This window comes from Protopterus annectens, chromosome 2.part2 (genome assembly GCF_019279795.1).
Source record: "Protopterus annectens isolate FY-2018-M chromosome 2.part2, PAN1.0, whole genome shotgun sequence".
Lineage (NCBI taxonomy): Eukaryota > Metazoa > Chordata > Ceratodontiformes > Protopteridae > Protopterus > Protopterus annectens.
In genome coordinates, this window is record NC_056730.1 from 1,130,181,172 (window position 1) to 1,130,194,344 (window position 13,173).

Below are 13,173 nucleotides of genomic sequence, written 5' to 3' on the forward strand. Positions count from 1 at the left end.
TTTTTGTAGAAACGTCAGATTTTGCAAGGCAGAACATACCCACGGCCAGTACAAAGGACAGAAATTCACTTTTTTGCCAGAATAAAAGCTTATTCTTGTAGCATTTGAGTTGCTTATTCTGTTTATTATAATATGTAGGTGTTTCAGATACAAAATAACTGTTTTATGCAACTATTAAAGAAAATATAGGATATATTTTTGTCGTAAAATCTCAGGACATTTGCCATTTTTTCAATTTTTTTGCAGGACACAACCGCCCAAAGAGGGACTGTCCCTCGCAAAGTGGGGCAGGTGGTTACTCTGTTTTTAATATAGTTACCTAGTCTTTCTTTTTTGTATTTATCTGTGAGACCATTGACATTTAAAGACATTTCAGAAAGCATAATCATGGGCAGCCATGGTGGTGCAGCGGTTAGCATTGTCACCTCACAGCAAGAGGTTCTCCGGTTCGATCCTCGGCTGGGGTGGCTTCTGTGCGGACTGTGCATGTCCTCCCTGTGGTCGTGTGGGTTTCCTTCGAGTGCTCCGGTTTCCTCCCACACCCCAAAGACATGCTGCAGGTGGATTGGACACACTAAATTGGCCCTAGGCATGAGTGCGTGCGTGTGTGTGCCTTCCGTGGAAGGATGGGCTGCCAACTCAACACCGTAAAACTCTACTGCCAATCATGAGTGGACAGGTGATCCTCTATGGCGACCCCTAACCGGGAAAAGCCGAAAGAAGAACTCGGAAAGCGTAATTGTATTCAAAAGTCATTCTCCCCACCTTTTATGTATAACATCTGTTTTGTTAAATGTCTAGTTCCAGCTTTTGTGTTACATGCCAAAACTGTTTGGCAGGTTGGACTTTTATACAGTTGTTTCTTGTTATATCAATTGAGCCAATGTCACACCTTACAAAAACGTTTTGTTTTATTGAAATCCCGCAAACAGAAAAACACACCCCAATACCCCTAAAACCTATTAACTTAATACTAACAGACAAAACTATGTACATCTACAAATATTGAAGTTTTAATCTCCTAAAGGAACAAATGTCCGATGCTAGCAGCCATACTCAGACATGAGTTAACCTAAAAGAAAGGTTATCCATTCTAAGATGCATGGTGTAGCCTGTGGTTCTACTGGGTCTAGCTGACTTTATAGAAATCTCAGATTACTGAATCCCATTTTGTTGATGCTGAAAACATGGAACCTCACTTCATGAAGAAGCAGAATGATCTACCCATGGTAAGTAACCTGTTGTGTGAACTTTGTCCTTTTAACACCTGTAGTGTGACGTCAGATTTGGTATATTTAGGTGTGGGGGCATAGCCCCTCACCTAGTTGAGTTAGGGATGGTGCAGTTTTTGTTTTTGGGTAACTGGTCACTTACCCTGGGTGGATCTTCATTGTTCCGCTCGTTTAATGATGTGGGATTTTGGTATTTTCAGTGTTGACAAACTGGGATTCGATAATATGGGACTGTGAAGAACTGAGCTAAATCCCTTCTACTAAGTGCTGCCTGGTTTTGTCTCATCTTTATAACTCTCCCAGATGAGAAAACACTTGAATGTTTTCAGAGAACATCATCTCCTAGCCAGTTTCTCTTTATCTGATTGTCTTCGTGGAGACATGAGGACCAAATACTGAATTTCTACTAAGCGCACATTTATTTGCTAGAAAAAAAGCCTTATAATAATCAATATTCTCTTTCACTTACTTGCTTTATCTTAAAACTTGTCCTCCTATCAAGCTAAGGGCATTATTCCAATAATTCCCCCACGCAAGAATGAGAAAAAGCACATTAGTTTTTCTTTTGTCATGCTCTTTTAACCAGACATTTCTTCTTTTTGTTTTACATTGCAGTGGCCACACCTCTCAAAACTGAACAAGGAGAAAGAAGGGAGAAAATAAAACAAAATAAGCACAACTGTCCATAACAGTATCCCAATTACACTCAAAAACAGCTGAGTAAACTTCACTTTATAGCATGCATAGAAAATCATGCGCTATTTTGAAATAGTACTGTTAAGAAACAAAGTAGTTATACTTAGTTAACTTTTGCCCTCCTCTTCCTTCCCTTCCCCAAGTATTTTTCAAACATTAATGACGTGAAGTAGGGAATATGCTTTAGAGTCCCCCACAAGTCCAACAAAGGCCAAAAAAAATTCCAGTATTTCCAGATTTTCTTGTTTTGTCATGTTTCACAAATATCATCATTGCTTTGTAATCCAACATTTGTCAATTTCCAATTTACTGGTTTTATTCTTGTTCATCTCCATCTCCCAAATCACATCACTGCTTCATTTCCAGCATACTCTCCATTCCTGTAGTCAACTGTCGTGCTCCCTTCCTTCTGTCCAGCATTTTCTGATGAAACATTGGGAAAGGTTTCACTGGTACAGTTTCTATGTGGTCTTTATTACCAGAAGAATCTCCTTCTGTTTCACAACTCACTTTTTCTTGGACAAACTTTTGTATTTCCTCCTTAGCATGTACTTCATCAAAAAATGATTTTGTCCCTCCAGGGAAGAGTATTTTGAAGATAGCTGGGTGCAGCAGTTTGAATCTCACGCCTCCTTCTCATCATTCCCTAAGTAGTGGAATACATTTACTCATGTTCTGCCTGGGATACAGTGAGTAATCATTCTACAAAAATATTCTGTTGTCTCCCACTTTTAGCACTTTGTCCTTCTGCCACAGTTTTGTCAGAATCCACTCCTGCTGCTGGTAGGATCGCTTCTTTACTATTAAAGGCCTAGGTTGCTTTTTCATAGCCAGGTTTGTAGTATACACATGGTGTGCCATTTCATTTAACTCTTGCTGTGGAATACCAGTTCAGTTGCTTATTTGTGCTTTCATAAAATTAATACAGTCTGTTCCTTCCAGCTTCTCTAGCACAGCTGAAAACTCTTGTTTTCCCCATGTGCTCTGTCCTGTAATTCTATTATTTTTAAAGCATCTCTTCTTGAGTAGTCTGAGCCAGCCTTTTCTTCATTTCGACCTTTGATTTTTGCAGTTGTATCACCTCATCTACATATTTCTTTAAAGCTTCTTCCATTTTCTTCCAGTTTTTTGTTGCTTGAGTTGATATACTCCATCAGTGTTTCGTTCATTTTAACCAGATCTGTCTGCAGTTGTCTTGTACTTTCCTCTAGGTTACTGGAAAGTCGTGTCTGAAGCTTGCACTGCTTTTTGCTGAAGAGCTACAGTACTTTTCCCATTTTTTTCCTCACCTTTTATTGCTAATTTTCTTTCAGGTCCTCTGTATTTCTTTTTTCCTGGCATCCAGGCAGTGCACTTACTATCCACATACTGAAATTTACCCAGAAACACATGCCACTGGCCTTCTTGGCAGAGTTTTTTTTTTTTTTTTTTCCACACTGGGAAAGCTAGAGTTAAGCTGCTGCTCAATATGCTGCGATCTTGGAAGTCCTCAGGACAGCTGCATTCTTGGGTGTAAAATTACTCTTTTCTGGCCAAGGTTTTTCTGAATTAGATTCAGATCCATTCTGTTATTTACTGTCTGTTGTTTTCCACCAGACAAGTCATTTATTCCTTGCTTGAACTTTACTGCAGATGTGTCTCATGGTAGTCTTCATTCGTACAATTCCTTATATTATGCTCTGTATGAGAAGCTTGTTCCGGTCATTGGAGGCATCATGTGCATTTACATGAGGAATGCTGTGATCCAGGTAATACACACATACCATGGTCATTTTACCTAAACATTCTTTATTAGTGAAAGACTTTTACCCATCACCCCAAGCACATAGTGACCACAGACAATTCTCTACAAGGATGAAGTTCTGTCTGCACCAAGTGTTTCTGTTCAGAATGTATGCACCTTACCAGTGGTGACTGTAGGTCATTTATCGTGAGTTTCTTGTTAGCAATGCTGTTTGGGACCTTCATCCTACCTTTCTTGAGAGGTTCAAGTTAGTACCAGTACTACCACAGGTAATATATTATATTAATAAGCAGGTGTAGACAACTTGCCATAGAAACCTTTACTATTCCAACCTGGTCAACACAGGAATCTAGTGGATACTTTCCGTGGGTTCCCACATTCATTTCTGAAATTCATTTTAAATCTTCGAGGGGTGAAGAATTCATCAGGTTATGACCTATTTATATTAGCTCAAAATGTAGAGTCAGATGCTTTTTTTTTTTATCATTAAAGCCAGTCCTGGAATATTTTGAGAAGGTACCTCATCCGGTGTATGGAAAGAGAAGTATGTCTGTTCTTTTCTGTACCACCTTCCCTTACAGAGGGTTCTCCACACAGTGCTTGGGGGTATACCATCATAGTTCATTTGTCGCAGTGTGGCTTTCCACAAGGTCTAGAAGCTAGCCTGTTGCCTTCCCTAACATCTTCTCTAGATCTTAAATTTCTGTTCTAGAACACTGGGGTTACTCACAGCACAGGAAGTTAATGTTGCGTGTCTGCTCATAATACCATGTCTGATTACTTAGTTTGGGGTCCAAAGTTTAGTTACTAAAATTCTTCTTGTTACATGCAAAGGTTGCACCAAAGCTATGTTTGCAGTTACATGAGGGAATTTCTCCATTAATGACGTTTCCAAACGTTTTATATGGAGTTCTACATCCTTCTCTTGCAGATGAGGCATAATGTTGACCATTGGCTTTTCTTATTGGAAACTAATATTCAGTGCTCTCCTTCTTAAGTATTCTTTTCAGTCATGTTGGTGGTCTTGAGTAGAAGGCAAAAGTGCAATGCCCATTTGAATATGTCCCTTACTATATAAACTATACATTTCTGCTGTACTGCTTGTATCAGTCCACTAAGCAAGGCCACTATCTGCAATGTTTGTTTATGGAATAAATTAAAATCATGTAGATCTGAGTGGTGAGAGTTGGAACACTTCCTGTTCGTGTGATGCTGTCAACTTTGAAGACCATTTTGATCAACATGAGCCTAGTAAAATGCTTCCAAATATTAATAAAAATGTAATCTCAAGATTATCACTGCATTTATTGATTTAAGGAAGACTTAATTTGTGTTATTTTATACTTGATTATTTTTATTTCCTTAGTATTTTGAATGTGAATGGAAAATAGTTGACTGACTTTTCAGGTCTGGTGTAATCGCAGTGAAGTAAACGAAGATTTTTTCGCAGTATATTTTGAGTACTAAATTTAATTAGATGTACCTTAACATGCATAACTATTAGATTTTGTATACTGTACATTCTTACTTTATTTTCTAGGTAAAAGAAGCCTGGCTGACTCCTCTAAAACAGTTGGTAGAGCAAATTAATGAAAAGTTCAGTGAGTTTTTTCGTTCTATGCAATGTGCAGGTGAAGTAGATCTGCACACAGAAAATGAGGTAAGGCTTGGTGTTTCAAGTTTTTGTCTGTCAGAACACCATATAGTCTCTTCCTTCAATAGTGTTGATTTTGGCATTTATACAATAATGTGCTTTGTTTAAAAAGCATTGGAACTGAGTGTAGCTGTGTGAGCAGAAATTGTTTCCTTAAAGGAATAAAACAAAAAGTAGTGAATGGTGTGGCATATGTCTAGTATGAGGAATGCTTAAATGTATTCCCTTATTTCTTTGCAAAAAAAATGTAAGACAAATGTATACAAATGCCACACCTGTTTCATAATTAACAAACCTTGCCACAAACCAAGAAAACATATCAGTACATTACTTTGTCCAGTTTTTTTTTATTTAGCATCCTTACACTGTGTACACATCTCTGCACTGTCCATCTCTCCTCTCCTACAAAGACTAGATATATCTCTCTTTATCTGTCTGTTTGAAAAACAGGTGGATAGCTAAACAGCTTAATGCAATAATGTATTTACCCATTGAAATAGGAGACATTACTGGTAGTGCTGACATAGTTCAGAATTATCATCAGTCTCACATGTAGAATATCAAACAGAAAAGGTACTTAGCCAGTTGAAGGTAACAGTTGAATCTCTCACATTCCACAGAGACTAGACAAGCAATAACAATTAATGTTCTCCTTCTGCAAGTGGTGTATGCTGTTTAGTCAGTAGTCTACTCTGCTGAAAATAAGAACTTCAACTCATACATTTAAGCCCTGTGATGGAGTATGCCTGCTTAACTGCAAGTCCAATTGTTGTTACCAGTTATAGCCAGAGCAGCTTTCCCGCTAAATACCCTAACCTTCAAACATATCCATCAAAGCTGTTGCCCCCCCCCCCCAATACACATACACTGAAAAACAAACTGAAAATAAAATCAAGAACTTCTACTATCACTACACTTTAAAAAAACAGTTTATCTTTCACAGTAGCCAATAAGTCATTTTCTAAACTGACCCCTACAGCATGCAGCAACTTGCATGATAATATCAGAAGTACCCTAATTCATTTTAAAAAGCCTTTAAACAAACACTGAAAAGATTTTAATTCTTGCTTTTGTTTTCATGATGTGAGCTGAGAGTGATCTTACTCTGTATTAAGGTTCAAAATTTCTTATCAAATAATCTTAGCCACCTTATTTTCTGCTTTGTGTGTATCATAGCTGATATAGTCTTTGCTGTGCTGTACTGTTCACTTACAGACTGTATCTGCTTGGTTTTGCTGATGATATTTCTAAATGATGCTGCTGCTAAATATGTAACTGTGTCAATGCTTTCTCCATAATGCAAATGTTTATCATATTGTATGCTCATTGTTGCCATGTGTCTAGGGTAGTTCTTGAAAAGGGTCTTGATCAGTGTTCTTATCCAGTTAAATCAAAATATGTAAATGAACATTCTACAGACATTTTTTTCATTATGATGCACATTTGTCAGGACAGAAATTCACTGATATGAAATAGGCAGGCATTTAGAATCCTGGAAGTATTGTATGATCTAATTTGTCATGCGATTGGCAGCAAAGCAGAACTATACAAAGGAAATAAATCATGGATTTCAAGAGAGGTAAAGGTGGATCAAGGACTCTAAATTGCCCATAGCTGTTGGAGCATGCATGCGTGAAACGCAAGAAAGGATTGGCAACCTTACCCCCCCCCCCCCAGCCTTGAAAGTTCTACAGGTACCAGCGGCTGTCTGGGTTCATTATAATACGTGGTAATAATGCCACTGGCTGATAACTACCTTCATCTTGCATATCCTTTCTCACTTGTGTAGTTTCCTATTGCATGCAGTGTAAATCTGAACAAGTTACTTAACCAAATTAAGACTCTTAGGTTATGCATACAGAAGCTAACTTAATGGGTGGTACTTTAAGTTAATAAATAAAATAAAGCCTGCATTTAAACATTTAACAGTTATGTTTTCAACAGCATGAGTTAAGCCACATGGACTCTCTTCATTTACAGCCTAAGTCAAAGGAGTGCAGAAAACTAAACAGGCTTTATGCATAGTTCACATTTCACAGTGTAAGGTATACAAAAGGATCTAGGCAAACTGTGACAAATTAAGAAGAAATCAAGATGTCTTATCATATGAATAATGACTATAAGGGATTCCTTATATTAATACAGGCTGTATTGATAGTAATGGATAATTGATATTGACTCGGCATATGGCAAAAACAATAGTACAGGGCTCATGGTGTGCACTTTTTAGATGGACTTCCACTGAGTGCCATTGGATGAGATTGCATCAGTGCACCCCTTGTGACATATGACTGTTAAGACAGATCAGACTAGATGGAGTGGCATCTGATTCAACTATATTTATTTGAAGAATTACCTACAGCAATAATCTTTATGATTAAACGGTATAGGTATGTAAGGAATTCACTGTAACATATCAGTCCTCTGCTGTAGGATTTGCACTGGCAGCTGATCACTGGTAGATCAACTTTTAAAATATTACTACAGACATAGAGCCCTACATAATCAACATAACAGTTGGTACTCAAATTGTAGCCATTGCTCATAGGTTCATAGAGAATTACTACGCTAAAGACCCTAAAGGGACTTAAGTCTAACCATGCTTCCCAAATGTGTTTGGCAGGTTTTGATACCACTCATTTTATTAAGGGTATAGCTTGGGTAGGGGTGGCCAAGCAATTTACAAGCTTCCTTTTTCTAATAAGGAGATACACAGCAGACGAGGGGTAAATTTACAATTTCCCATCCACTGATCCGGGTTGTGCTTGAGTAAGTGCATGGAGGAACTCTGCTTCACATGTCTGGAAAGCCTGTTCAGAGGAAGGGTGGTGTTTGAAATGGTATGCACTCATTTAGTCGGCCGGTAGATGGCCGATCGGAAAATGTTCGAACGCATGGCTGCGAGTTCGCATAAATGCAAACACAAAGTAAGCGAAACGCAAAATGACCCCCCCCCTTTGTGATCCATGGTAGCGCTTGTTTATGTGGTAGAGTGGTCGGAATTGTCAAATTCGGTGTTTTGTTCGACATTCCGACCGTTCGCCACAGGGAGATTTGACGTTGCATGTCGGTATTGTACCTGATCGGAAGGTTGTTCGATGACATGCATGTATTCCGTTTGAAACACATATATGTCCTTCCAACATCTGTTATGTATGCTGCAGACAAGGTTTAGGTCCCTAGATTGGGTGTTTCTAATGCCTTTTATTTTGCAGATGTTCAACAAGTCCATAAGAACTGGATGAAAAGATACTTTTAATGCCATTGCCCCTCAGTAGTCTGTAGAGGCAGATTACAAGGATAGGGGTGTGAGGTGGTCCATGTAGTAGGACATGTTGTCTACATCATGTATTTTTTCTTTTTAATGAGGAACCTGTATGAGCACTCCACTTGGGTATGCATGGTCAGGTGCATAACGAATACAGCATTGTACTCCATGATTGGTGTAGTGAGAGCAGAGTACAATGGAACAATGACATCTTTGGATCTAGAGGCCACACCCTTGTTTGTAAGTTGCGCAACTTCAGATGATATCTTTGCTAGAGTAAACTCATGATGATCAAAGGCCAAGTCACTGTCTACATGCGTTCCAAAATCCTTGACCACAGGGTCATATCTGAGGGATGTGCTGTCAATGCAATAGTTTCCAGTGGTGGTTGTCTTTCCAAATGATACTATTCAACATTTTTGGCATTCGTTCTTAATTCATGTCTCTGATACCAATTACTAGTCTGTGTTAGGCCTTCTTGGAGGATGTTTGTCTTTGGGGGATTCTGTGACTGCACCTAGTTTGCAGTTGTGTGCAAACTTGGTCAGCCAGAGACCTTTGATGCTGTCCTTGACTTCACAGAAGTAGATGTCAAAAAGAAGCATCTCCAGCACTGAGCCCTAGGTGACACCGCTAGTGACTGACCTTTTTCAGGAGGTAGACTAGACCTATCCTGACTACTTGTTTCCTGTCTGTGGAACAGCTGGCTTTCCATCTGGTAATGTAGGGGTTTATACCTAATTTCATGAGATTGTCTACAGTGCCTGAGGTGGTATATTGTGACGAATGCCTTTGGCCTGGTCGAGGAAGGCAAGTATGCTCAGTTTTGCCCTCATCCATTGTTTTGCTGACCTTCTCGAAGAAGTCTACCAGGTTAAATAGGCATGGACCTACCCTTGAAGCCAAACTGGGTTGTATCCAATATGTGAAGGTTTCCAATGACATTACTTGTCATGTCTGTGATTATTTCCATGACTTTATATATGAGGCTAGTTAGGCTTATGGGTTGGTAGTTTCTTGGTTCCATGGATGGCCTGCCATTGCACAGAGGGATAACATTTGAGATCCTCTTTTCACTTGGTATGAATCCTGTTTGGAAGCTACAATTGAATAGTGCTTCTAATGTCCCTGATAGATCATGATTCATGCTGTTAAGGAGGAGCCGACATCCTGGCATATTGTCAGGTTCCATCGATAGTGCTTTTGGCCTTGGAGAGTGCATTGAGGACTTGTTCACTAGTGATAGTTTGGGGGAACTATGGTCGGCGGTATTTCTTGAGAGTTGTCTAGGAGAGAAAATGGGGTAAACCTAGAAGTGAATTTAGTGGATAGTAGATTTTCTGCATCTTCCAGCTCAGTATAAGTGTCTCCATTTACAACTAGTTTGGCACATTCTTGTGTATTCCCTTTTAGGTTTGGGACATAGCTGAATAATACTTTGTGGTTGTCCTTAGCCGGGAGACTACTTTTACTTTAGATTTGGCTTTGGTAGCCCTAGTCCCTTGAGCTGTTTTAGATTGATAAGGGAGTTCTTACCTTGCTGGGCATTGCATTTCCTATTTTTGGCCATAATTATTTAATTTTGCTTTGCAACATATTGATTTTGGGATTCCACTTGTGTGGCGTGTGTTTTGAGTTTGTCCTGTAATTATTTTTGGTGGGTACCATGGCTTCTATGCAACTGTGTACATGATTATTAAAATTTTTGTGAATGACTTTGCATCGGCAGTGGTAGGGGTGTTCCCCTAGGTTTGGAGGGACATGAAATTTTGCCAGGGTGTCACTTAAAAGCAGGAACGTTGTCTTGGAATAATTCCTAAAAGTCCCAGCATTACCTGGTATCTCAGGTTCTATTTTTATTTAGAAGGAAACAGCTTTATGCTTCCTCCTGACCAGTGAGGGCATTGCACTTGTGATCAAGCGTTCCTCCATGTTGGTGAGAATTGGTCAAGGATATCACTACCCTAGTGGACCTATGGACTAGGTGGTCCAGGGCATTTATGTTGACAAACTCTAGGAATCTTTCTACCTGCAAGTTTGAGGTTGTGTACGATATGGTAGTTGCAGTAACCCATGGACATGGTGTTAAGTAGAATGAAAGGTGACTCAAATTCATGTAAGTGGTATGGATATCCTGGGTCATAAAAGTGGGCCAATAACTCCCAAAGACATGGTAAGGGACATTGCTTATGGTGAGTTGTACATGGTAGAGCTTGTGTATCGTACTGCTTGACCAGTCTTGAGGTGAGATTGTTTTCTATATAAATTTAGACACCTCCAGCTTTTGTCCCTTCCTATGCAGTAGTTGGTCTAAATGTGTGGAAGGCATTGTAGTCCTCCACTGCCAGTATACTCTCCACGTCTTTACACCACATCTCAGTAACTAGCTTGCAATAAAGAGTTTTTGTTTGGACTACTGACATTGTGCATAATCTTTAGATAATTCTGCTGTATTCTATTTCCAAATGCTGGAATTATCTTTGAGTGTATGTCTCTCTTCTAGGCCAAATTTGAAAATCAGTTGTGAAGTTCCCTTCCCCAGCAACAGTTTACTACCCACACCTAGTACAGCAGCCAGGTATTTAGATGTGCAGGGAGAGCAACCCACACCATCTCCTGTTCATTTTTTGCCACTAAAGAATATAATCACTTTCTCTGTCACATTCCATGTGCTGTGAGTTTATTGGTTGTGATTGTGCATTTTTTTTCTGGCATGTTGTACCAGGAAAGAGGAAGGATTACCAGCAAAAGTGTCTACTGGAGAAAGGTTTCCACTAGGTAATAGCAGGCCCTTATGAAGGACTGACAGTGCATGCTACTTATCTTGATCTGTGTGAGACAGTCAACACTGTTCCTCAGAGGAATAAAATACATGTAAAAAATGATAAATTAAAAACTTTAAATGTCAATCTATACATAATTTAGTGGATAAAACAGAGTAGGTAAGAGTGTGCAACGTTAGGGTGGGTTGGCTACCTTTTTGCTTTAGCAGAGCCAATATCCCACACAGGGCTGCGTCATGAGGCAGATTCTTTTTTGGTCTGTGCTTCTCAGATATGAATGTAGAAAATATGCTGTGGTTAGCCAAATATACTGACGATTGCTAACAGGCTAACAATAATTACTTTAATAAAAGATGCTGAAACTCTCCATGATGGTCTACAAAAATACATAACTTGGTGTAGTAGTAATGACCACACCTTTAATATGACTTGGTGTAGCATTGTAAGACAGTGTAAAAATAATGCCTGTTATAGTTACAAAATACATGATCAGATGATAAAACACCATTATTAAGGGACACTGATAGACAACAGTTTAAGCTTCAAAGATTTTTTTTTATTTGCATCAAAGTCAGAAAGTCATATTGTATAGCTGGGTCTATATTAGAACATCGAAAATGTAATAGTTCAAATCACTAAAGATCGACCTTTAATGATCAAACCATTAAAATTTCGAATGTTCAGAAAAATAAATTAAAAAAAAAGAAAATCTAAAGGGTGTAGGTAGGGGGGCAAGCCCCCCTGCACCCCCTTGCCCCCCCTGCACATCCCCCACTACTTAAATATACCAACTCTGAGACTGCACTACATTAAAGTAAATGGAAATCTCCCCTTACGAAGATTTCTGTTTACCCATTCGACATTCTGCACTTTAGCTATTCTCATGTCGACAATGTCTGATTCGACATTGTCAGTTTTTGAGAATATAATGTAGACCCATATAGCATGTCTAATTGTAGGGTGCATGTTTAGTCACTCCAGAAAACTCATTGTAAGACTTCATACCTTACTGATTTATCCAGTTATCAAATGCCACACTGCATTTGAACTAGCTGCTGAAACTACTTAAAAGGTATGTTTCCTTACTAGAAAAAAGAAAGGGAGGTTGTTGAAAGTAAACTATTTAGGAGGAGTTCAATAGTTGTCATTGTATTATGTTAGAGATTGCTTAGAGGTAACCTGTAAGACAGTGTAAAGATAGTGCCTGATCTGGTTCAGTCTGGAAGTTTGTGCCTGGGAAAATCACCAGGGGAGTAAAAGTAATACTAAAAATAAACATCAGTAATAGAAAAATATTTTGTAAGTTGTAAGTATTGTACAGCTTTCAACAAGAAAATTTCTTAGGGGACCTATAAGATTCAGGGCCTTCAAAGATTGCAGTTTATTGATAGAGACTCAGAACAGTTTTGGATTGTTAGTGTGCATGTTTTGATTGGTTGAGTACTTGGTTTTCTTATCTTTGGTGATGTTATTTTGTAAGATTTCTTAGTCGTCTGTATGCTAGTGAAGTAGGAGGTGTTTTATTTTTTGCCCAGACCCTATTCTTTGTCTCGGTTTCATGAGTTGTTTAGTTGCTAAGGACAGCAATGGGGTAGGGTTAGCTTTGACTCTGTTTATTCTGAGGGAGGCCAGTACATTTAGAATACCTAGAAAGATTTATTGAACTCAGAGACAGCATCATCTTTAGGGAAAGTTTTTTAGTGACTCCCAGTTAAGGAGATATAGTGTACTAAAGAAAATGTCTTAAAGAAATGTAAGTTTTCTAAGCTGTGATGTGTTTTGGGCCTATTGCTTTG

General features: G+C 38.8%; 1 protein-coding gene across 1 annotated transcript in view; it reads left to right on the top strand.

Annotated features, from left to right (window-relative positions):
* The window catches only part of SMC5 (structural maintenance of chromosomes 5), a 3,018,525-nt gene that overhangs the window by 2,405,205 nt on the left and 600,147 nt on the right, over nucleotides 1-13,173 (top strand). The window contains exon 25 of the mRNA XM_044064368.1: nucleotides 5,213-5,332. Within this exon, the coding sequence (XP_043920303.1) occupies nucleotides 5,213-5,332 (120 nt within the window). The remainder of the gene's footprint in view (nucleotides 1-5,212; nucleotides 5,333-13,173) is intronic.